The sequence below is a fragment of the Arachis hypogaea genome, chromosome 19 (genome assembly GCF_003086295.3).
Source record: "Arachis hypogaea cultivar Tifrunner chromosome 19, arahy.Tifrunner.gnm2.J5K5, whole genome shotgun sequence".
In the NCBI taxonomy this organism is placed as follows: domain Eukaryota; kingdom Viridiplantae; phylum Streptophyta; class Magnoliopsida; order Fabales; family Fabaceae; genus Arachis; species Arachis hypogaea.
Genome location: NC_092054.1, coordinates 1,797,452 through 1,822,139, shown reverse-complemented (window position 1 = coordinate 1,822,139; position 24,688 = coordinate 1,797,452). Strand labels below are relative to the sequence as shown.

Sequence of the window (24,688 nt, the reverse complement as noted above, 5' to 3'; positions counted from 1 at the left end):
TTTCTTCTTATGTTTTCTTTCTTCTTTTCCAACTGATTTTTATTGTGGCAATAAACAATTGAATCAATTTTGGTGAAACTTAATTACTAAAATAACTTAGTTATGTAGCAATTTTATAATTAAGTCAAACTAAATTAGTGTAAACTCAATAAAATAAAACAAAATGCTCGCATATGTCTTCACTTCATATTTTTTGTGCTTTTTGTAGCACACAAATTTTTATTGAAAAATACAAAAACTTATTAATATAGTACACAAATTTTTGAAGCATAGCATAAAAAAATTTTTAATAACAAACTTATTGATATAGTATAAAAATTTTGATATATAGCATAAAAATTTTTGCTACGAATATATTTAATTAGTTGGATTAGTCAATATTATTGATATATATTTAACAGAATAAAATTTTTGTTGAGTTCACTTCAAGATACTAAATAATTTTTTTAATATTAATTTTGAAGAGACAAAAATGTCCTCATAGTTTATATTTAGCATACTAATATACCTCCTAATAATAATTTTAAAAAGACTAAATTACCTTTATATGATTAATTAAGATTGATTGTATTAGAAATAAAAATTTTATATATAAAAAAGATTAAAATATTTTTATACTTAACTTTTAAAAGACTAAACTAAAATTTTAAGATAAATCATAAACGACTAAATACCCTTTTATAATAAAATTTGTTTAATTATATTAAAAATTATAAATATCAACTTTTAAATAGACTAAAACATCCCTATATGTTTAAGAGAATAAAGCAATATTTGAAGATTAATTAAAAAAAATCTAAAAGAATACCATCATAAGACTATATTATATTATTTAGTTGTATTGTAAATTGAAAATTTGAATATGATTTTAAAAACAAAAAAATATTCTTGTAATTCATATTAAGTACTAAAGTCCTTTTAATCATTATTAGCATAAAAAGAACTAAATTACTTTTATAGAATTAATTAAAATGATTTAATTATATTAGAAATTAAAAATTTAATATAAAGTTAAAAAAAATTAAATCCTTATATTTAACTTTTAAAAGATTAAAATAATTTTTTAGAATTAATCTTAGGAGACTAAAATACTCTTTTATAATAAAGGTTATTTAATTATATTAAAAATTATAATTTAAAAAAAAACTAACATGCCTCCTTAATGTAATTTTAGATTTATATTTTTTTATTGGATTATTAAATCATGTCAACATTTTTTTAAAAAAAGAATAAAGATTGCTGAAGGTCAATGATTCATATAAGTAAAAATTATTAATCGTTTAGCGTATGAAATTTTGCATGTAAAATTATAATATGTTGTCTACGTCACCAAATTTTTTGTTTTCATGAGTTATGATTAAAATTGGGTTTATATGATAAAAAAAAATTAAAAACCTGTATTTACGCAAGAACCCCAACATTATCACCAATTCTATTATTTATCTTGGTCCTTTAAGCACCTAAAGATACTTTCACCATGCTAAAAAGCTCCTTGTTAGTGTATACTATGAGATATAGATACTAAAACACAAATTAAAAAAACATAGATACAAATTAAATATATGGATATATATTTTAGGAAAAGTCTAGAGGGCCAGCAATTTTATTGCATTTTGGCCAGCATGTAACCAGCAGCGAAAGGTGAGCCATTGGATGAAATCTCATACCAATCTCACACCATCAAATCATCATTGATGGCTAGTTGATGGCTACCAATCACAAATGTTGCTCGCCCCCTAGCATTGCTCTATATTTTATATTTGGTAAAATAAATACACAAAATACATTAAAATATTAAAAAATCTGTAATATTCTTATCATCTATTTTTATCATCACTACCCAAATATTTTATCTATTACCATTTATTTTTCTTTTTCACCATCATTTACAACCAAAATTAAATAATTTAAATAACAAAAAATTCTAATAATTTTAACAACAAATTCAACTATTAATGGCAACAAGCTGCACTCCATGAGAAGCAAAGAGGTTGTGGTATAATTAGAGATGAAATTAGTATATGAAAAATTAATAATAATAATACTAATAATAATAATAATAATAACAATAATAATAAGAAGAAGAAGGGATAAAAAAATGTGTAAAAATTGTGTCTAATTTGTTGTATTTTTTATATTTTAATATTTTGCAAAACGCTAAATACATCTATTATATATGCATTAATGTGCTACTGGATCTATCAAAAATTTGTCTATCGACAAACAACCCATAAATATGCACCACCATATTTATATCTTTAAGGCTCTAATAATGTGGAAATTCTTGTGCATTCGATTTCACGTGAAGTTGATAATTAAGAATCGTTAGATGATTTGACTTTGACTAAATTTTTATTTAACAACTATCAGTTATCAACTTTATGTAAAATCGACTGTACCTGAATTTTCATCCTCTAATAAACATAAACACTAACCAAACGAATTCTATATTCTCACACAGTCACACACTCACACCTACAAGTTAATTAAATAAAAAATAAAAACCCTCTTATTCCAATAATAATAATAATAATAATAATAATAATAATAATAATACACCCCAATAAAAAAATCAACTAACATCGATTAATAAATACCACAATCAAATAAATTCACTCATTGTATGACCAAAAAAAAATCACTCATTTATTTTTTCTTACGTTAAAATCACCCATATGAAAAAAAAAAAAAAAAGCCACATAATTATTGTCCTTAAATTAAGTCATGAATAACAAAATAATAACAGCACCCTAATTGGCCAGGATCACACTCACACTCTCAAGCAAGAAGGATTTTCAGAAATTATTTTGGTTCATCAAAATTATTATCTTGTTTGACGCTCTAACATGAATCAATAACTGTTGTGTGGTTCTTCATCATCATTAGGGGACTCCAAGATAGACAGTCTCAGATTTTTCACTAAATCATTCATTGTCACGTTGAATTTGTCACCTATCTGCAGTAATTAACAGTAATAAAAGTTTATAAAAAATCCATAATAATTATTAAAGTTAGTTCTTTACTATCATTCATGTTTGATTTTATATTTCTTTTATTTTATATTGATAAGTCGTTTTAATTTTCAATGTTTTCATAAATCAATATATCCAAATGTAATTAATTGTATACGGAATACTGATTTATGAAAGGATTTGTTAAGAAAATTAAACGACTTATTAATATAATTTTTTTTGCCACTTATGCTCCAATCATGCAAGCCATGGTTATGTAATGCTTAGTAATTTTGTCATGGTTAAAAAAATTTTAAAAATTTGTAAAATAACTCGCATGTCATTTTGATAGATATATTAAATCACATCAAAGCTCAATTTATATCCTTAAAATTATTCAGGAGGTATATATGCAAATTGAAATATATATATATATATATATATATATATATATATATATATATATATATTTCAATCAAGTATGTAATAATAATAAGCGAAATTGTAATTGCAATTGGGTGATCATAATTTATAAGACATATAAATAATGGACCTTAACTATGATTTCCTTAAAAGATCAATTAGGACATTATAATGATGTTAATTTTTAATTAAAGAGTAAATATTTAAATTGATTTACATTGAATTTTAATTCAAACACTTTAATACATAAAAAAACCACTATTCTAAAAATTTTCGTGAATTATTTTTGACAGATTAGTCTTTTTATTATTTTTAATCAAATTTTTATTATATATATTAAACAATAAGTAAAGTTTTAATAAAATATATTATAAAATAATTAGATTTCAAAAAAATATAATGACAGAATATTCTATTAATCTGTCAAACAAAATTAATTCGCACAAACTTTTAAAGAATAAATTACCATTTGTATCCATGAAAGATACAGACACTGACAAATGTATCCATATAAGAATAAAACAACCATTATAATCACAGAAAATGGTTTATGTGTGCCAAAAGTACCCTAACAAACCAATTGCGTAACCAACGTACGGATACTTTTGGCACACGAAGGCTATCTTCTGTGGTTATAATTGTCGTTTTATTCTTATATGGATACATTTGTCAGCGTCTGTATATTTTATGGGTACAAAATGATAATTTATCCAACTTTTAAATAATAAATTTTGTTAAAAAACAAAAGATGATATCTAAAGTTTTTTAATATTGTGCATATATATATATATATACCTGAGCAATAATGGTGATATCAAGAGTGGAATTTCCAAATGGCAATACACTATTGCTAATGGCAGAGAGATCAAAACTCTTAAGATGTCCCAATATTTTGAGCATAATACCACTTTGTTTCATGCAATGGATCCTTATTAGAACATCATTTTTGAACACTCTTGCTTCCACCGTTGGGAGTAGTGCTATTTCACTTGTTGCTGCTTTATTATTGATTGCACCTTCATCATCAACCTTATTATTAGTAGTACCATTGATGAGGTGGGATTTCCTAATAATGAATGACACTGATTCTACACTTATCTTCTTCCTTTGTTCTTCTAACTCCTTCACTCGTTGTTTCAGTTGTTTCACATGACTTATTGCCTCGCTAAGTATAGTGGATTTGTCAATCTACATTTCATAAACCATTATAATTACGTTAAGGGAGCCACTTAGATAAACACGCTGAAAATATCTTTTTTTAAGATATTTTTTAATAATTAAAATTTAATATATATAATAAATTAAATCGTGTTATTTTTGTCAAAATTAGATTAAACAAATTGATTTGACCGAAAAATGGTGAATCAAATCTTGAATTGATCTAAATTAATATCATTTTTTATAAAAAATGACTACAATACTCTATTATAAAAAATAACTAAAATATTTCTATTATATATATTAATTTTGAGAATTCTAAATTTTAGTCTTTTATTTTTCTATCGTAGGGGTAGGATTTAGAATTTTTAAAAAATATATATATATGTAATAAAGGTATTTTAATCATTTTCTATAATAAATGTATTGTAGTAACTTTTTATAAAAAAAATACTATTAATTTAAACTAGTTCAAGATTTGATTCACCATTTTTTTTGTTAAATTAATTTGTCTAGCCTAATTTTGACAGAAATAACATTATTTAATCGATTACATATGTTAAATTTTAATTATTAAAAAACATCTTTAAAAAAAGACGTTTTAACCGTATTTATCTGAGTGACCTCTTTACATTAATTATTATTCTTAACATGGCATTCTATACATTTTCTACAAGTTTCTACTTTTTATTAACATAAAAGAAATATAGAACTATTCTATTGGTAATAGAATATGTGCTCTATTGATGCATTATTATTATAAAATATTTTATACTATTAATCTAATTATATTTATTTTTTTTAGATGATTATTGATATAATAAATTAAAAAAATAGTTACTTTGCTGATGTGAAATTATAATGTTTAAAATTATTTTACAATACAACAATATAATAAAATTAAATTATTATATTATTTAAATAATTAATTTCTTGTGTAAAATATCTCTACACTAATAGTGAATAGAAATTAAATGGATATAATAAATAATACAATAATAACTTGTATATTCTAAGTACTAACCTTCTTCAAGCCAGGAATAGTGGCTGAAAGTGCTATGAATCTCTCAGTTAATTCCCTTCTCCTTTTTCTCTCAGTCATTATGTGATCAAGTGTCTCTGAGGAGCTTCTAACCTTCTTTGCTTGATTTTCTAATGGCACTTCAATGTGTTGGTATGGTCGTTTCCCATTGTTATTATAGGTTTCTAATGATGGAGGAGGAGGAGGAGTAGCCGCGGCCGCCGCCGTGGTGGCAATAACGGTGGAATCATGGAAAGATAGAATGTATGATCTTGGAGAAGATGTTGAAGTAGAAGCTTTCATATCCAACAATAATGGTGCATGTTGATGTTGTTGAGAGAACATGGACATGGATCCATTGTTATTATTGTTGTTAAACACAAAACCTCTAGTATTGCCACTTCCACCACCTTTTAATATACACTTTTTAATTTAGATATGGAATTGAGAATGATGTAGGACGTAGTTATAGAGTGTATGGGTATTTTACGCAGTTGTGGTGTCAATAGCAAATTGGATCCTCTAATTTATATTTAAAAAATTAAAAAAATTTGCAGTACACAAATTGGATTGTCCGATTTGTGTTTTAGACAATTAAAAAAATTTTAACATTAAAATCGGACCATCCGATTTTTATTTTCAAAATAAAAAAAAATTTAAAAGTACAAATCGAACCCTCCGATTTTCCCTCCCACACAAATCGGACAGTCCGATTTGTGTTCTTAATTTTTTAATAAAGAAATCAGACCGTCCATTTTCTTCACTTCATAGTTCAGAAAAAATTGTCCCTACATTCATGTCTAGCACCACCCACTTTCATAACTATGCACAACACACGCAAAATTTACATATCCAAAAAAATGAACCTTTAATATAAGGCCAAAAAAAAGAATAATCATTGATAAAATTAAATAATATATATTATTGGAAGAATTTTAAATATCTACAAAACATTAATATTTTAATAATTTTAGCCGTTAATCTCAATTATAAAAAATATATAATATATATTAATTAAAATCAACAGTTGAAAATATTGAAATATTGATATTTTAAAAACATTTGAAAAATTTTCTATATTATTAAACAATATATACTTACTTCGATTATTATTTGTGGGAGAGTGACTATTATCACTTTCAGATGAGAAAGCTGGTTGGTGATGATAATCATGATGATCCATGATCTCCCTAATGATATGATCTTTATCAACAATTAGTGATGTGTTAATCTTGTAACGTTGGTTGAAGATATCATCATCTTGGATCCCCTTAAATATAAAAAGAACAAATAAACATTAATTCAAAATTCACACAAACATTTATATACCTATACATAAAACTATGTTCATCATATATATACTCTAATATATAATATAACCTAGTCCAAAAAATACGTAGAATATTATAAATATAAATTTATAATAGTAAAATGATATATATTGGATATATATATATATAGTTGATAATTATTTACCATGTCAGAGTACCAATAATTGTGGCATGGCTCCCCCATTGGAAATGGAAGAATGAAGAAGGAAGAGAAGGATGAATATGAATGTGAATATGGGGGGAATGGAAGTGAATTAAAAGCACACAAAAGAAAAACCAAAAGAGAAAGACTCGTTGAACATGCATATCAAATCTGAACCGTTGGATCTAAAATTTGTCTTGATGACATGTTGTGGATATCTTCATCATTGGATGATCATTACGATGAGATATAGGACCACTGTCCGCCAAAGATAGGGTAGCCCATTTATCAGTGACCTAAATTAAAGTACCATAATAAGGTCCAATCTTGTTTCACAGAATTGAAGTCAGCAAATTTTGGTCCTAATAAATTCATCTTTATTTATACTTATGTTGTGTATCTTCTGCATTTAGTTGAAACTATGTGGACCCAAACCAAATTATTGAGTTTGTTGAGTAATCTGTACACTTGTTCACTTAAACGAGTATAAAAAATTTAAATTTTATCCAATATATGTAATAATTTATTAATTAATATTAAATTCTTAAATAAAGTTTAAATTTGTGCCGATTAGTCTTTGACCTAATGAGTAAGTAGAAATAATGTACCTCATAAATAAAGGTGAGGCATCGCCAAGAATACAACAAAGGGTTATACACTGCATTCTATTGATCTGAAAATTAATTACTTGTTGTCAAGAAGAAAGTAGCTTTATAGTTTAGTAGATTAAGTACTAATTTGTCATGAATTTAAATTTTATCTAAAGATTTGTCGTTTGTCGTTGGTTAATGAATTCTTATTTAAATCTTCGATACTTAAGGCTGCGTTTGTTTCTGAGAACATGACAGGATAAGGCACTGAGAACAAGACATGCTCTGTTTGGTTGATGTATAGGATGAGACATAGACATAAAGACACAGACATTAAAGACATAGACATAAAATATTTGTGTCTATGTATTGTGTTAATGAACAAGACACAAATATTTGAAAAAGATTGAATTACCCTTCATTTAACCACAATTTTATCAACACCACTCCACACCCATCACCTCAAATGCTACATGTCATTACCATTAAATTTTTATTTCTTTTCGTATTTTTTTCTTTTAATATCATCTCAAATTATCATTCAAATATTAAATATACAGTTTTTTTTGAAAAAAAAAAATAGAAAACCAAAGTCTAAAATTTATCAAAGATTAATTAAAATTTAAATAAATAAAAAATTAAATGTATAATTTTTTTTTGAAAAAAACGGGAGAACAAATTTAGTTGTAAAATCTAAAAGAGGAAGTAAAAAAGAAATATTTGAAGAGATAAGAGGACAAATTTTGAAAATTTAAAAATTGAATAAGGGTAAAAGAGTAAAAAATTAGTGTCTCACAAGTTGTGTCTCAGTGTCTCATCAAATTGGAGGTACACAAATTTAGTGTCTCCGTGTCCATCCGTGTCCTCCCGTGTCCATCAAAAATCTGTGTCTCACCAAACCAAACAGCAGACATGTGTCACCGTGTCCATGTCTCATTGAGACATGGACATCAACCAAACACTACCTAAAGGACAGAGACACAAAATTTATTTTCTTATATTTTGTTTGGTGATAAATTAGAACAAATTATAAAAATTTAATTTATTCTTATTTTTTTTTATTTAAAAAATTTGAGATGAAATATATAATAATAAAAAAATATAATTATGAAAAATTAATAAGAATAATGAAAGAAAAATTAAAAAATAAATTGTGTCATTTGTTAGTATCCTCGTGTCTTTTTGTCAGGATGGACACAAAATACCCTAATTCAATGTCTCTGGACACATTGTTTCTATCCATATCTCCTCCGTCAAACACGATTTTATGTCTCTCTGTCCCTGTCTCAATTAAGTTATGTTTTATAATATAATGTCTTTGGAATAACATATATATGTTTTGGAACTTTGATAAATGAAGAGGTGCTTCAATTTGACCGTGGAAGAAAAGCTTTAATCCTTTCCGATATGCATGTCATGTAGTGTAATGTATGTTGTATAAAACCATCGAACTCAAAACTGCAATTTCAATTCATTTCAATCCAATAAGGTACGAACTTCGCCATGCATTCATTAAATTTCAAAATGTACGTAACATGTGTTGCCCTGTTTCTTTTGTCAAACTCAGATGTGAACTTAACATCATTAAATTTTATATATCATATATATTGTTCAACGAAAAAAGATTATATAAAATTGCTGAAAAACCTTGTCTTGCTATGCAAGAGGACGTTTAATTTGTCTTCTTGTTATGCACGTGAGTCGGTGAGTGTTTGCCAACTTGCTTCATTAGCTGTGTGTTCTTTTTATTTTGTTTGCCAACTTTTGTGATTGGTAGCCATCAAATAGCCATCAATGATGATTTAATGGTATGAGATTGGTGTGAGATTTCATCTAGTGACTCACCTTTCTCTGCTGGTTACATGCTGGCCAAAATTTAATAAAATTGCTGGCCCTAGACTTTTTCTAATTTTATTTCTCTCCTTAGTTCTATAGGTTGATTATTTTTATCTGTTGCTAAAGTTGGGACAAAATTAATTTCAGAAAGTAAAACAAAAGAATAAAACCATTTTTTCTAACCAAACACAACAAATTAAACTTTTTTCCATATTGTTCTATATTGTTTTCTCTACCAATCAAGAAACTTAATGTCACATTTGTACGTACCTCTTGTGAGCCAGATTAAAAGCAAAGATGAGCATTTATATATAATTGTTTCAGTGAATATTATTCTTGGGATTTGAAAATTGGATGTAGAATAGTAGAATGCAGTAAATTTATTGAGTAATTTTCTTTCTTCTTTTTTTTGGTTAATAAAACGGGCTGAGTAATTGAGTTAGCATGGCCCAGTATCTGTTTTGATCAATGTTTGGCCCAGTATTTTAAGTGAGCAATTAAGCCCAAAATATAAATGGGTCTCCTTTAGGCAAGGATTCTAAGTTTTGTTTTTCTTTCACCTCCAACATAAAAAGTTTTGGTTTACACCTCCAACAAAAATATTAACAACAAAACTATTCGATAAATAATTTAATATATTTAATTAAATTATTATTTAATAAATTTAATTAAATTATTATTTAATGATTTTTTTTTAACTAAAAATTCGAACCCACAGTTTCTTAATTGAGTATGGAGAGATTATGTCATTTAAACTATTATTCATTGGCATTATCTAATTATTCTTAATTATTAACTTCAGATAAAATTTATTGTACCTAAATTTTTTCTAACTATAATTTATAAATTTGAGGAGTGCTACACATACAAGTCTTTTTGACTTACAAGTCTTACAAGTTACTAGGCCTTTTAATGCGTTATTCAACGTTTCCTATTTTCAAAGCGCTACATTCAGAACCGTTCTTCTTCTTCTTCCTCTTCCTCTTCTTCTTTATTTTTTTTCGATTTTCATAATTTCTGAAATCAAGCTTTGAAATCGTTTTGAAGAAGAAAAAGCCGCAGAAGATGAGGAGAAAGAGAAAGAGTTCTGAATTATGCAACGAATTTTGGGTGTATTTCTTAAATACTTTGGGTGTATTTTTCGTAATCCTTTGGGTGTATTTCTGTAATTCTTTTGAAGATAATGGAACTTCAGAAATACACCCAAACGATTACAGAAGTACACCCAAAATGATTACAGAAATACACCCAAACGGTTACAGGAATTTACCCAAACGATTATAGAAATACACCCAAAGCATTACAGAAAATACACCCAAAGGATTTAAAGAAATACACCCAAAATTTGTTAAAATACATCTTATGCATAATTCAGAACTTTTTCTCTTTCTCCTCCTCATCTTCTACTGCTTCTTCTTCTTCAAAAACGATTTCACCATGAAAAATCGAAAAAAAAAAGATAAAACAGAGAGAAAGAACCTAAATGAAGAAGAAGAGGAAGACAATGAAGAAGAACGTGCAGAAACGAAAGAAAAGGAGAAGAAAGAAGAGTAAGAGGAAGAAGAACGTGCGGCAAGAAGAAGAAGGAGGAGAAAGAGAAGGCAAGAAACGAAAGAAAAGAAGAATGAGAAGACGAAGAGGAAGAAGAATGGTTCGAAACGTGTTTTGAGCGTTAGTTTTAATTGAACTTGTAAAGCTTACAAGCCTTAATCGCTTGTATGCCAAGAATTACTCAGTTTTATCCCGAGTAATACCAAGAAAAAAACGAAACTTTTATCCCAAGTAAACCCTTTAGTAATTTTCCCCTTATTCTACCATGCAAATTGTAAGCACTCTTAGAACCCTTCTCAAAACCCCTCGCTTTGATCATCTTGCTCCTTCCGCCATGGCCCTTCTTCTTCTTCTTCAACTCAGGACCAAACCCAACAACAACCCTTTCACAAACCCCGCTTTGTTCTTTTTATTCTCCAAATCTTCTTCTTCTTCTTCTCTCAGAGACCTAAAACACACTCTCAAACACCAACAATCAGAATCACAATCACAATCACAATCACAATATCCTTCAACACCCTCAGAGCAATCCTCCTCATTCACCAACACTCATTATCATCAGCAGCAACAGCAACAGCAACATCAGCAACAACAGAAGAACTCTCTCCACGATATCCGTGGCACCCTCTCCGAGTTCCGCCGCCGCACCGCCGCCGAAACTCTGCCGGACGAATCGCTTTCATTCAGTGATATCTACGACCGAACCGTGCGCCGGAAAACGCCCTTTCCGGACATGGAATCCTCCGGTACGGCGCACGGCGGAGGGAGGAGACCTTTCAACCTCGGTGCCGTTCGCGATGACTTGCGGAAGCCAGGAGAGGCTCGCGCCAGAGACCGGAGGAGAGCTGATTCGTTTTCGTTGGAGGCGTACAGGGAGGTGCTGAGATCGAGGCCGTTAGATTCCTCCGCCACCGCGGCAGCTGGAGCATCCTCGCCGGAGAATGTGGTTGGCACTGCGAGCTGGTTGCCGGATTCTGTGTTGAAGCAGAAGAGACGCAAGGAAGAATCCGAGTTTATGAAGGTTTATAGCTTTGGCGAATTGGGGGAGAAATTGAAGAAGCTGAGACCCGAGGGAATGAGAAAAGAGTGGTTCTCTATTGAAGAATTGAACGAAAGGTTGAAGAGGATGAGAGAGAAGGAGGTGGAGGAAGCTGAGTCCAATGTCACAGGAGGGGTATTATTCAAGGACATGAGAGAGTGCCTGGTATCTGAAGATGAAAAGTCTAGGAAGAGTTCACGTTAGTAACAAGCTTTAATTTCTTGTGTTTTTGGATTTGATTTTATCTTTCACATGATATTGAAGGTTTCAATTCTGAGGGGTTGAGTTGACTATAGGGATTAGTACATAATAGGAATCAGTAAAAGCTTGTTGGTTGTTATTTTTATTTATTTAATTAATATTATGGATTGAATTTAGAACTTCACTTCAACTTGGATATAACTTTGATTGGGATTTAGGATAGGATTATAGGAACATGATGACATTGTTCCACACCGTCTAGTGAGATAAAGCTTAGGCTATGTTTTGTAGTTTTGTGTGGGGGAGGGGATCCACCCTGTCTCTAATCCCCGGATTTGGTTGCGGTAGCGAGTTAGGGACATGGTGTCCCTTGTTTGCCTTGTCTCTCCTTCCTAGTTTAACTCCCTCAAGCATGCTCTCTGCAGTTGTCCCCACTGTGGCACGTCCTCCGCTTCCCTCCTTAGCCATCTCAAATAGACCCTTGGTCATTGCTGCATTTTAAAATTTGGCATGAGGTTGATGAAGTATAGGCTTGTCATGAATCACCATTAATTTGATGTGATGGGATGGAATCAATCTCAGTTCTTGTGTATATTTGTTAAATTTGACTCTGATCGTGGTGTGAAACTAATGTGGCATGATTTTGATTAAAAGCGAATTACTAATTGTTTGAATTATCCAGTGCAGAAATCTGATATCTTAAGCCAGTTGATTGGGACTCCAGCCTACTATTCGGATCCCCGTAAAGAGCATCTTGTTGAAAAAGTAAGTAATGGTTCGCTTTGGCCTGTTTTCTATTTATTTGGTATACTCCTTGTTTTGGTGATCTGAACCTTCATTCCATTGTCAAACTCAAAACTTGCGACATTACCTATTCCATGTCGAATCCATTGTTGTTGACATTAACTTCACAGTTCTATACTTCAAAATTGCTTGCTCCTTGATACTATTGAGTGAATCCGTTGTTGATATGTGTTGGTTTTATTAGAAATATCTATAATAACTTACCGTATTAGATTGTTGATACTTCTGAGTTTTAACAAATTTGATACCCTGACTTTGCCACTTTTTGCTAATTCCAGTACTTCCATCCAGATAATATGTCCTCAGAAGAAAAGTTGAAAATTGAACTTGCAAAGGTTAGAGATGAGTTCAAAATGTCAGAATCAGACTGTGGATCTGCTCGAGTTCAAGGTAAGGGCTATTACTAATTAACTGTTTTATTTATGAGTAGCATGTGGAAGGAAGGGAATGAATTTGCTTTAGTTACATTCCTATCAAATCTGAAACATTGTGTGACTGTCTTATTGCAATATAGGTTCATAATTAGATGAAAGTGATAATATCAAAAGTGTCTTGGAAATGCTTATGAAAATGGTTATAAGAAATTGTTATGGAATCAATTATGTCATTTTTGGTTTCATGCAGTTGCACAACTCACAACTAAGATTAAGCATCTATCAGCTGTTCTACACAAGAAGGTGAGTTACTTCTTTCAACATCTCTCATTGATCTTAATCTTCTATATATTGAAATGAAAATAACTACTGGTGGCAAAAGAGAATTTTGAACCAACCAATTTCATATGAATCTGGAGCTATTTCTGTTTGAGTTGGACTTCTATTAAGCTGTATGTATGTAAAGTTATAGATAAAAACCAATGGTCCGAATAAGCATCCTTACTACTAGTATATCAGATGAACAAAAAATAGTGTATTATTATTGCTGGTCATATGATTGCTTCTTAATTCAATTTGCACTTTTGCAGTCTTGCCATGATCCATCTTATTAGTTCACCCTTGAGATCCCTCTTGTGCAGTGTCACCACTGTTTTGATTTCAACCCGTCTCTTGACCCTTCGATTTTTATTTCGGATTACATGGTGAAAATCTTTCTTAGCATATTACTCTCGTATACCTTACTTGATTCATTCCATCATGATTTAGGATGTGCATTCTCGTAAAGGCTTGATCGCAATGGTTCAGAGGAGAAAAAGATTATTGAAATACCTCAGAAGAACTGATTGGGAATCGTATTGTTTCGTTATATCTAAGCTAGGTCTACGTGATAATCCAGATCATGGTCGCAAAACATAGGCCAGAGGTAGATCAAGTCATGCAATCAGTTCATATGGTCATTCTTCTGGTAAGCTAATGAGAAGACCCCTCTGAACATAAACTAATTGGACTATACAAAAAGACAACTACCCATCATTGTTGTTGATAATCTGACCAGGTAGACCAGGGAGAAATACTTCTATGATCTGGATGCAAAGAAAAAATAGTGGTTATTGATAATTTTAAATGTGTTCTAGGACTACATAAGTATTCCTCATACAGAAGGTTAGTCCAGTTTTAAACATTTTCAGTGAAACTGGCCAACTGGGCGAGTCATTGTTTTGTTTGTAGTTTTGATTAGTATGATTCTGCTGTGTCAACTGTTGAAGAGATATGTTGGTCCATTTTTTCAGGGAGAAGATTTAGATTAGTCTTATGGTCAACCCATTATATCATTCTAGGTTGAATTATGTGAAAATTTTTAATTTTCAATAGCTTTTTGTTTGTCACAAGAATCATATCATGTATCAGGGAAAACAGATAATTAGGTTAGCAAAATGTTCTGCTTTCACAATATATTTTCCCCGGAGTATCATCCTCTTTGATTATTGCAACTAGATTGTTGATTACTGTTTTTTATTTCTTTTTATGTAGAGTTTGTTTGGGTACCATTAAGTTGTTAGAAAAAGAATTTTTTTAATGTGCTTGACAAAATTTTAATAGTAAAAGTAAAATCATTGAAAAAAAAAAAAATCCTATTTTAGAAGTTATCATTTATATTTTTTTTACTTAAAAAAAGGTTTTTTTAATATTATAAATAAACAAAAAATATTTTTATATTATTCTACCTAAATATAATTATTAGATAAAAATATATTTTTAATGAAATATTTAAACATAAAATTATTTTTATTTTTTTAAAAAAGATCGCTTGAAATTTGTTTTTTTTTTAAGTTCATCCAAACAAGTTTTTATTGGGTGCACAACCCAGAATTTGAAACCCTAGTATGTTGGTATTTATATAATAATTTTAGAGGAATGTTAGGGGACAGTAATTTTTGTGATTTGTAGTCATCAAATAGTCATCAATGATGGTTTTAATGGTGTGAGATTGGTGTGAGATTTCATGTAATGACTTATTTTTCTTTGCTGGTTATATGCTGGTCAGAATTTAACAAAGTTGCTGGCTTCCTAAATTTTTTTATAATTTTAACTGAGCTTATCTGTTTTATTTTTCCTGCCTGGTTGTTTACATTATCCTGAAATTAATTTGGAATAAGAAGTTTGGATAATTTTTTCATGCTATTTAAGTATTTATTGACCGTGTGTCTTTTGAGTTGTGACTATTTCGAGTTCACAAAGAAATTTCACATCTAATACCTAGTTACCTACTTAGCTACTCTTTTTTTAGTTTTTTTTTTTTTCCAAATCTATTATTGTTTATGCAAATGGTCTTTTCTTAATACAAATAATTTGGTAGTCTCCACGTCACTATCATAGTATCATTATTCACTTTCAAAGTCTTGTCGGTTCATTGATTCCTTCACGAAATTGTGTCGTATTAGTCCCAAGTCGCATGATTGTGTTATCGTTATGTTCTCAATTTAACATGTCTTACAACGTATGCACATTTTAAATAATTTTTTTTCCCCATAAAAGACATCTCTCAATTTAGACTCGAAATGTTTTTAGTTTGTGGATCACTCACAAAAAATAGATGCATACAATTCAATACTCAACTTTCAAAATCGAATTTAAATAGATAATAGAAAAAATTATTCTAAAGGACCATAAAAAAGATTTAATTATTAAAAAAAATTTTAATGTAAAAATATTTAAAAAAAATAATTTTATAATATTAAAGAGAAGGATTAATTTTTTTTGTGAAAAGATAAATATATTTTTAGATTATTTTTTTATTTATTTTTTTTTGTAAATATATCTCTTTTTTCTAATTGTCTATCATACTCAAATTCTTATTCTTCATTTGTTACTGTCAATCACAAAACATAAGACTTAGGACTTGAAAATATAGTAATGTCTTATCATTATCATATATAAAATAGTCAACAATGAACATAAAACAAATCATTCAGATGGAGAAAGAAAAGTAAAAAACAAAAAGAAAGAGAAAAGAAATTATTGGGATAATATTATCTTTTCAATATTTTTTTTTTATTTTTGTTTTTAATAATATATAAATTAATCCTTTTTAATAATTTTAATATTAACCATCATTCTTATTAATTATGTTTTATTAATGGTCTTTTACAATAATTTTTCCTAGATAATATATGAAAAGAATAATTATCAGTTGGACTTAGATGTATACGCTTCACAGACTTTTTTGGGTTAGTTGATAAAAAAAAAAAAAGGAAGGAACATTACAGTGCCATTGTAGAACCTTTTTCATAAACAATCCTATTCAACAACTACGGAAAAGAAACCTAAAGCTGTATAGTTGAAAAAAAAATTAACGAAAGAATGTGAATACATAATGATATTTTAAATAAAAATACTATTTATACACTAAAATTAATTATTAAAATCAATCACTAATATATTTATGTATAAATATATATGTAGTTTAATTTATTTTTAATATTTATTTATATTTTAACATATTTTATATTAGTAGTTAATTTTTGTAGCTAATTTTAGTATATATGTAATATAATCGTATTTTAAAACGTGGCATTCACATGCATTTCTTTTTTTGGTTATTTATACTTTTTCTTTTGTAAAACGTGGCGTGTCACTTGCCTTTTATATATAACAAAATCCAACAAACAATATAACATTGACTCAGGACTCAAATAGAAAAACTAAGAAGATTCTTTACAAGAGGCAAAGATTGAAGAAAGAAGCAAAGAAAAGAACTCTACTTGAGCTTGAGATAAGGAAGGAAAATGGCAATGGCAGCTTCTGCAGCAAAGAAGAAAATATGCGTAACTGGTGCAGGAGGTTTCTTAGCTTCTTGGGTTGTTAAGTTTCTTCTTTCCAAAGGATACATCGTTCATGGCACTGTTAGACAACCTGGTACTTTTCACCAATCCCCATTTTATTTCTTTTTCTAAATTGAAACCACTCTCATAATTTTGTTTTCTTACTAATCTCTTGCAGATACTCTTTTGAGTTAATGCTAAACTCAATACAAAATTATAATTTTATTTATTATTACTTGTTTTAATTTGTGAGTAGGTGATGAGAAATATGCTCACTTGATGAAGCTTGAGGGAGCTTCTGAGAATCTTAAACTCTTCAAAGCAGATTTGTTGAGTTATGAATCAGTTCAGTCAGCAATTGCTGGATGCAATGCTGTTTTCCATGTTGCTTGCCCTGTGCCTTCAACAACATCAACCAACCCTGAGGCATGGAATCTTCTAATATCATAATACTCTTTGATTTATTTATGTCAAAGCTTAAAGGATTTATTTTGTTTGATCATTGTCTTCAAAATAGTTCATTTGACAAATCTGCAGTAGCATTAGTTTTGTGGTTAATGGGAAAATTATTATGGTTGTGGAGTTAATGTTGTGTTTATGTTCTTATTTATCCAATTTACATGTTAACCAGTGTGAGGCCTATATATTCATTTTGTCTTGAAACCATTCATCCCAAAAGTTTAAGCTGATAAGAGGAAGCAACATGAATGATTATATCTCCGACATTCCCTCTCAAGCAAGAGTCTTTTTTGGGTTTTTTTTTGCATAAGCCTTATGCTATTCTAGATCCTCGGATATAGAGTTTTGATACCATGTCATGAAATCACTCGTCCCAAAAACTTAAGCTAATAGAAAGAAGCAACATGAATGATTATATCTCTAACACATTTTCCCGGTGGAATCAATGATGCCAGTAGTAGTAGAAATTTCTGCAGGTAGAAATGATTGAGCCCGCCGTCAAGGGAACTACCAATGTGCTTGAAGCTTCTCTTGAAGCTAAAGTGGAACGAGTCGTCTATGTGTCATCTGTAGCCGCTGCTTTCATGAACCCAAATTTTCCAAATGACAAAGTGATTGATGAATCTTGTTGGTCTGATAAAGACTATTGCAGAAAATCCAATGTTAGTATAATTCTGTTACATATATGCTTGTGATACGAATTTGTCATTGGTCTTATAATTACAACCGTATCAGTTGTAGAGAACATCTGTGTTATATATGACTAAACTCTCAAGTTTTTATGATTCAGAACTGGTATTGCTTCTCCAAGACAGAGGCTGAAGAGCAGGCCCTAGACTTTGCGAAAAGAACCGGGCTTGATGTGGTGAGCATTTGTCCTACCCTTGTGCTTGGACCCATTTTAAGGTCATCTATTGTGAATGCAAGTAGCTTGGTTCTCCTCAAGATTTTGAAAGGTGCTTAAATGCTTAATTATTACTGTCTTCTACAATATGCTAGTTTATTTACTCTGCAGTGCTAGTTATAAAGCCACCTTGATCTTATTTTACATGATAATCATGCACCGGCCTAGACTTGAACGGTTAAAATAGCTAACTTTTGTGGTGTGGTTCATTCGAAGCTCTTCTCGTATACCTTAAAGTGCAAACAATTAAAATCTTGAGACGCATGAACAACAAAGGTGGCATAAAATTCCTCTTGTGCAAGCAGATTCCAAGTTTGGTTTGTAAATTTAGTTGACCATGAAGTAAACTAATCTAAACACCAATTTTTAGTGATGTCATATGTTTCATTCTAGTTGTAAATTATAACTTTTAGCATCCATAGTTCTCTTTTTTGAAATGTATATATGAATTCATGTTTAAGGTTGTGAATCATTGGAGAACAAACATCGTTGGATAGTTGACGTGCGAGATGTAGCCGATGCAATTCTTTTGGCTTATGAAAAGCCTGAAGCAGAAGGGAGATATATATGCACTTCACACCCTGTTAAAGCAAAGGATATGGTGGAGAAATTGAAGAGTAAATATCCAAACTACAACTACCCTACAAAGTAAGCTTCACTTTCCCCATGATCTATGATGAAAAATTTCAATTATCAATGATAAACCAATTTCTATCTTATGAGTTTAATTTTGATGCACTGACAGTGTAAAGCGTTTTATACCGTCGTGCAATTACATCTGTTTTTTTATGACTATTTACAGGGTCAATGTGAAAAAGATAGTTATTTTTACTGATGTAACGTTACGTAATTGAATACACGGGCAATGTATCAAAATTAAATTCTTATCTTATTTATGACAAAAGGATGAACTTTTAGGAAACACAGAACTTTTGCTTGTTAGTATCAATTCTAAACACAATTTGCATTATTGGTAGCTTTGTTGAGGTGGATGATCATCAAACAAAGTTAAGCTCAGAGAAACTACAGAGGCTTGGTTGGAGATACAAGCCATTGGAGGAGACACTCACTGATGCTGTTGAGAGCTATAAAGAAGCTGGTCTCTTGCAATCAAAGTAAACTTTGTTGGTCTTGGAATAAAATAAATAAATTCTGTTTGTTATTCAGCATCTCCCTATTGGAAGGGATTTGTGAATGAATATGTTTCAGTTGTTGCAATGTGATTGTATTGTGTGATCACTGATGTTGTTTTTATATGACCAATTCATGCTTAAAAAGAGGGCCCTTTTCCCCAATATAAGGCCAATGTTCTCAAATTAAAATAGTTTTACACATACATTCAATTACGCGATGTCATATCAGTAAAAGTAACTACTTTTCACATTGATCGCGTGAATGATCATCTAAAAGAACAGATGTGATTGTACGTCAGTGCATCAAAATTAAACTCTCTTGAAATTTTTTAATACGTGTGAAACGTATTCAATAGGTCTTGAGCAAGCTTTATCACCACAAGGGAAACTTGAGCTGTATTGAATACAATGGAATCCTAAAATCTTGAGCAACTCTTTGATTTCGCAGATAATCTTTTTAGGTGCATGTTTAGGCGCCATTATTTTGTTAAAAAAAAATCTTTTTTCAATGAAAAAAGGTCTTTTTTTATTTTTTAACGTGTTTGGCAAATTTCTAGTAGTAAAAGTAAAAGCACTAGTAAAATAAAAAAAAGATCTTTTTTGAGAAGCTGTAATTTACATCTTTTTTTAAAAGATCTTTTTTTCTTAAAAAAAGATGTTTTTCATGTAATAAATAAACAAAAAAATACTTTTATATTGTTATACCCAAACATAATTGATTGATAAAAAGATCTTTTTACATGAGATATCCAAACATAAAATTACTTTTACTTCTCTATAAGATCTTTTAAAAAAAGATAACTCAAAAAAAGATCTTTTTTTTAAAAGCTCACCCAAACAAGCCCTAAATTGTGAAACATATTCAATAAGTCTTGAACAAGCTTTATAGTCACAAGAGAAACTTGAGCTGCATTGAACATAATGTAATCCTCAATTATTGCAACATATCAAAGAGATTCACACTGCATAGCCAGGTAATCTATGTTTATTAGTTTCTGTAAAAGTGATTTCATATCAAATTTGAAGTCATGAAATTCAAACCTAACAACACAATAAAGTATATACCTCTTTAAAAGATTTTGATTCTGACTGCAGCTACCATTACTTTATCTATTTAAATTAAAAGATAATGCACATTCTAATTAAGTAGTTGACTTTTAAGAACATAATTCCAATTTGTGGCACTTTTTCTCCACACACAAATTTTTTCAATTGGATGCAAATTTCTACATTCTTAGTTTTGGCTTTTGACTGATTGAAAAATGTTTGAATTGAAAAATGTTTGAACTTTCAATCTCAAAGGACTTTTCCATGTAACCAAAAACCTTCCTTTTGTGCCCAAAAAAACAAAAAGGATTTAATAACTAAAACACAAATGCATAGCATTAGTAATAATACTTTGCAAAACAACCAGCTCAATTAATTTATTTAATCGTTTTGAATTTTCGGTTGGTAATAAAAGTTATTTTAAATGAGAGTATAAACAATATCTTACACACTATAGGTAAGGAAAAAAAAAAAAAAACTGAGTGATTTCTGCAGTGATGTGTGCACCGACAACATTTAAGAAGTCCAAATTCGTATTAATTGTTCAAAATAAATGTTCTTGAATTTTTATGCTGACCATGCTTTTATTTTAGCAGTTAAATTGGTTCCTCTAGCAAATTAATATATTATTTATTTTTTATTTTTGTTTTTTTAGACACCAAAAAATATTGATATATTTTTTAAAGCCATTTTCTTAAATCCTTCGTTGAATAGGAACTCTAGTTTAATTAAGCTCTCAAAATAGACACTATTATAAGTTCTCATGCACAAATATAATTATAATGTAAATTGGAATTATTATATATTTTTTTAAGATATAAATAGAATTTCGACACCATGTAAATAATAATTATGCTATCGTTGTTGACTTGTAACAATATATATATATATATTTTTTGGTGACAATATATATATATATATATATATATATATATATATATATATATATATATATATATATATATATAATCAACCCATTATTTAATTATAATAGTTGATCATTAGTTATACGACTATTTGTTTGTGGCAATTTTGTTTACTTATGCAATTTTATGTATAGTGGTTACTTAAATTTTATTTTTTTAATTAAGTGCTATTTTTTAAGCATTTGCTTTTAGACAATTATTTTAAGTTAAATTAAGTAAATAAAAAAGGTTGTTCTAAAGTAAAGGATTTATCTGTGCAATGAATGCATTCAACAATTCAATTCAAACATTCAATATAGTATTGTAGTTAATGCATTCAACACTTGACCTTAAAATGAAATAAAATAAAATAAAACACAAGTATTTTTTTTATTTCTTAATAAAAAATAACAACATATACCTTAAAAGTAGTGAAAATTACATACCAGATGGCTATCTACCTAAGAACCCAAACAGAGTTTCTAGATTTTATTAAATAGTATAATTTAATTAAGAATTTTAGATTATCATTGGTCAATCACAAACATAATTCTTCTTCTTCTACAAGTTTGATTCACCAATTTGACCATAATCTAAAATTCAGACAATTTGATCTGTTTGAAAAATTATTATTAAGCAGCATTAGCCTCATAGTTTCTCTCTTAGTTTCTTACTTTCTAAGTGTCATACTATATATGGTATCATTTCTGTTTTCGTTGAACATGTTAATAGATAATCAAGATCAAAGGTTCAGGAGGATGGAAGTTAGGACAGTTGATATTCCTGATGAATGCTGGGATTTAGTCTTTAGATTCCTCGACGATGGCCGCGATTTGGAATCTATTTCGATGGTCTGCAAGCTGTTCCTTTCAATTTCAAGCCAAATTCAACATTCCCTTAAAATATTTGATCAAACAGTTGAACTCATTCCTAACCTGTTCATGAGATTTCCAAAGCTCAGAGTGTTAGACCTCAGTTACTTCAATGGCAATCTTGAAGGCCTGCTTCATCAGATTTCGCAATCTGGGTTGGACCTTGATTCCCTTAATCTTTCCCATCAGAGGAAGCTTCCAATTGAAGGCTTGAGCGAACTCAGTTTGGCGATGAAGAATCTGAGGGTGATGATCTGCTCAAACATTGGCTCTCTGGATGATAGTGATTTAGAGGTTATGGCCTCTTGTTTTCCATTGCTTCAAGAGGTTGACATTAGTTTTCCATTGGATTCTCGAGTATCGGATTTTGGGATATCGAAGCTGTCTTTAATGCTTGAGAATCTGCAAAAGATTAACCTCTCTGGTAATCACTTGCTCACTGATCAATCACTACTCGCTCTGTGCCGAAACTGTGTGTCATTGGAAGAGGTTTTGTTCCTGTCCTGTTTTAGAATAACCCAATTAGGTATTGTTTCTGCTATCCGCTTTCGAGGGAATTTGGCTTCCATAGCTTTCAACATTGAAAAGAGAAGAATTCATGGACCTGGTTTGGCACCTGTGCCAATTAGCCAGGATTTGATTGGTGCACTCAAGTGTCTGGAAAGGCTAATTGCCATTGATTTGTCAAATTCTTTCATCTCGGACGAGTTGCTTTCTTCAGTCGCAGAAGGTTGTCACATTCTGAAGAAACTTATCCTCCAAGGCTGCTGCAATTTCACATTTGCTGGAATCTCCTGTGTGCTATCAAAGTGTCAATATGTTGAGTTTTTGGATCTTGGAAAAGTTGACTTCCTAACGGATCAATGCATTGCCAAGCTATCCATGTTTCTTCTCAATGTGACCTCTATAAACCTCAGTGGTTGTTGCCAGCTTACAAATTCAGCATTTTTCACACTCACAAGAAACTGTACTCTGCTAGCAGAGATCAGAATGGAGAGAACATATCTTGGGGTAAAAGCCGATGAAGAAGACAAAGATCCTTCACTTGATCTTGTTCCAAACTCTCAGGTGAAAAGTCTTTATTTGGGTCACAACATTCTACTTGATGACGAAACTCTGTTCAAAATTGCTTCCATTTGCCCCAATTTGGAGCTTCTTGACTTAAACTCTTGCAGCAGCATATCCGAAGAATGTATCGCTGAGGTTCTTAAGAAATGTCGCGAGATAAGGCACTTGAGCTTAGCCTACACAGAAGTGAAGCTGTTAACTATAGACTCTCAAGTATCACAAATGAAGGCGTTGAACTTGTCAGGGTCAAGAATTGGTGATGAAACACTCTCAGTAGTCTCAAAATGGTTCTGTGGACTAGTAGCTCTGGAGATTCAGAATTGCAGTGATGTAACCACAAAAGGGGTGAGGGAAGTAGTGGAAAGCTGCATGGGATTGAGAGAGTTGAATCTGAAGAACTGTGATTTGGTGAGTGATGAGTACATTGCCACCTTGGAGTTTTCAAAGCCATCATTGAGGAAAATAATCAAACACCTTGCGGGCATTGCTGTTGATTATTACCGATGAGAAGCTTATTATTGGATCCTGCTTTGTTACTTGTTAGTTAGCAGAATAGTAATAATGCTTGGAGCATATACTTTTTTTTTAGATAACACCAAAACTTTTGTATTTTGTGTCCATACTTATTTTCTCACCCTTGGATTATATTTATTTAACTGAATTTAGAAACAAAAAACTTGGTTGTCATATTTATAGCATAAATCGATTTATGGGTTGCGTAAACATTATAAAATAGCATGGTCATAAAAATAAAAAAGTTTCAATAATACTACATGAATAATTCATTTTAGTGATCAAGTTTAATTAAATTCATTAATAACTTATTAATACAATAAAAATAAAAAAAACATAAAAAATTAATTAAACTTAATTATAAAAATAATTTATTTAGATAATATTTCTCTTGAGATATAATTTACACAACAATTTCTGCAATAAACATTATGGCTAATACTTTTTTTTATTTATATTTAAATTAATATCAGCTAAATGTCTAAATTATTTACAATGAAACACACCTTGATAGTTTATACTTCAAAAATGTTATTTGTACA

At 29.7% G+C, this 24,688-nt stretch overlaps 4 protein-coding genes across 6 annotated transcripts; 3 read left to right on the top strand and 1 right to left on the bottom strand.

The window, feature by feature from the left end:
- Positions 1 to 2,622: 2,622 nt before the first annotated feature.
- LOC112775145 (uncharacterized) lies at positions 2,623 to 7,106 on the bottom strand. Its single transcript, XM_025818620.2, has 5 exons — positions 7,030 to 7,106; positions 6,655 to 6,823; positions 5,557 to 5,963; positions 4,170 to 4,562; positions 2,623 to 2,956 (listed from the first exon to the last, which is right to left on the bottom strand). Exons 1-5 carry the CDS (start codon positions 7,066 to 7,068, stop codon positions 2,852 to 2,854), a joined length of 1,113 nt encoding a protein of 370 aa, XP_025674405.1. The 5' UTR covers positions 7,069 to 7,106; the 3' UTR covers positions 2,623 to 2,851.
- A 3,966-nt stretch (positions 7,107 to 11,072) lies between these two features.
- On the top strand, positions 11,073 to 17,244 carry LOC112777662 (uncharacterized). Of its 3 annotated transcripts, none has more exons than XM_072227092.1 (6): positions 11,073 to 12,241; positions 12,926 to 13,008; positions 13,326 to 13,437; positions 13,672 to 13,724; positions 14,190 to 14,388; positions 17,110 to 17,244. In XM_072227092.1, the coding sequence occupies exons 1-5, from the start codon at positions 11,269 to 11,271 to the stop codon at positions 14,337 to 14,339; spliced, it is 1,371 nt and encodes a 456-aa protein (XP_072083193.1). In that variant the 5' UTR covers positions 11,073 to 11,268; the 3' UTR covers positions 14,340 to 14,388; positions 17,110 to 17,244. The 3 variants fall into 3 exon arrangements, with proteins under 3 accessions (XP_072083193.1, XP_072083192.1, XP_025677845.1); XM_072227091.1 differs by lacking the exon at positions 17,110 to 17,244 and adding an exon at positions 14,479 to 14,602; XM_025822060.3 differs by lacking the exon at positions 17,110 to 17,244 and having other exon boundaries at positions 14,190 to 14,914.
- On the top strand, positions 17,194 to 19,924 carry LOC112777322 (cinnamoyl-CoA reductase 1). Its single transcript, XM_025821672.2, has 6 exons — positions 17,194 to 17,339; positions 17,502 to 17,671; positions 18,181 to 18,366; positions 18,495 to 18,660; positions 19,070 to 19,256; positions 19,586 to 19,924. The coding sequence occupies exons 1-6, from the start codon at positions 17,210 to 17,212 to the stop codon at positions 19,725 to 19,727; spliced, it is 981 nt and encodes a 326-aa protein (XP_025677457.1). The 5' UTR covers positions 17,194 to 17,209; the 3' UTR covers positions 19,728 to 19,924.
- A 2,400-nt stretch (positions 19,925 to 22,324) lies between these two features.
- Positions 22,325 to 24,267, top strand: LOC112779923 (F-box protein At5g51380-like). Its single transcript, XM_025824274.3, has one exon. It carries the CDS (start codon positions 22,389 to 22,391, stop codon positions 24,138 to 24,140), a length of 1,752 nt encoding a protein of 583 aa, XP_025680059.1. The 5' UTR covers positions 22,325 to 22,388; the 3' UTR covers positions 24,141 to 24,267.
- Positions 24,268 to 24,688: the final 421 nt, after the last annotated feature.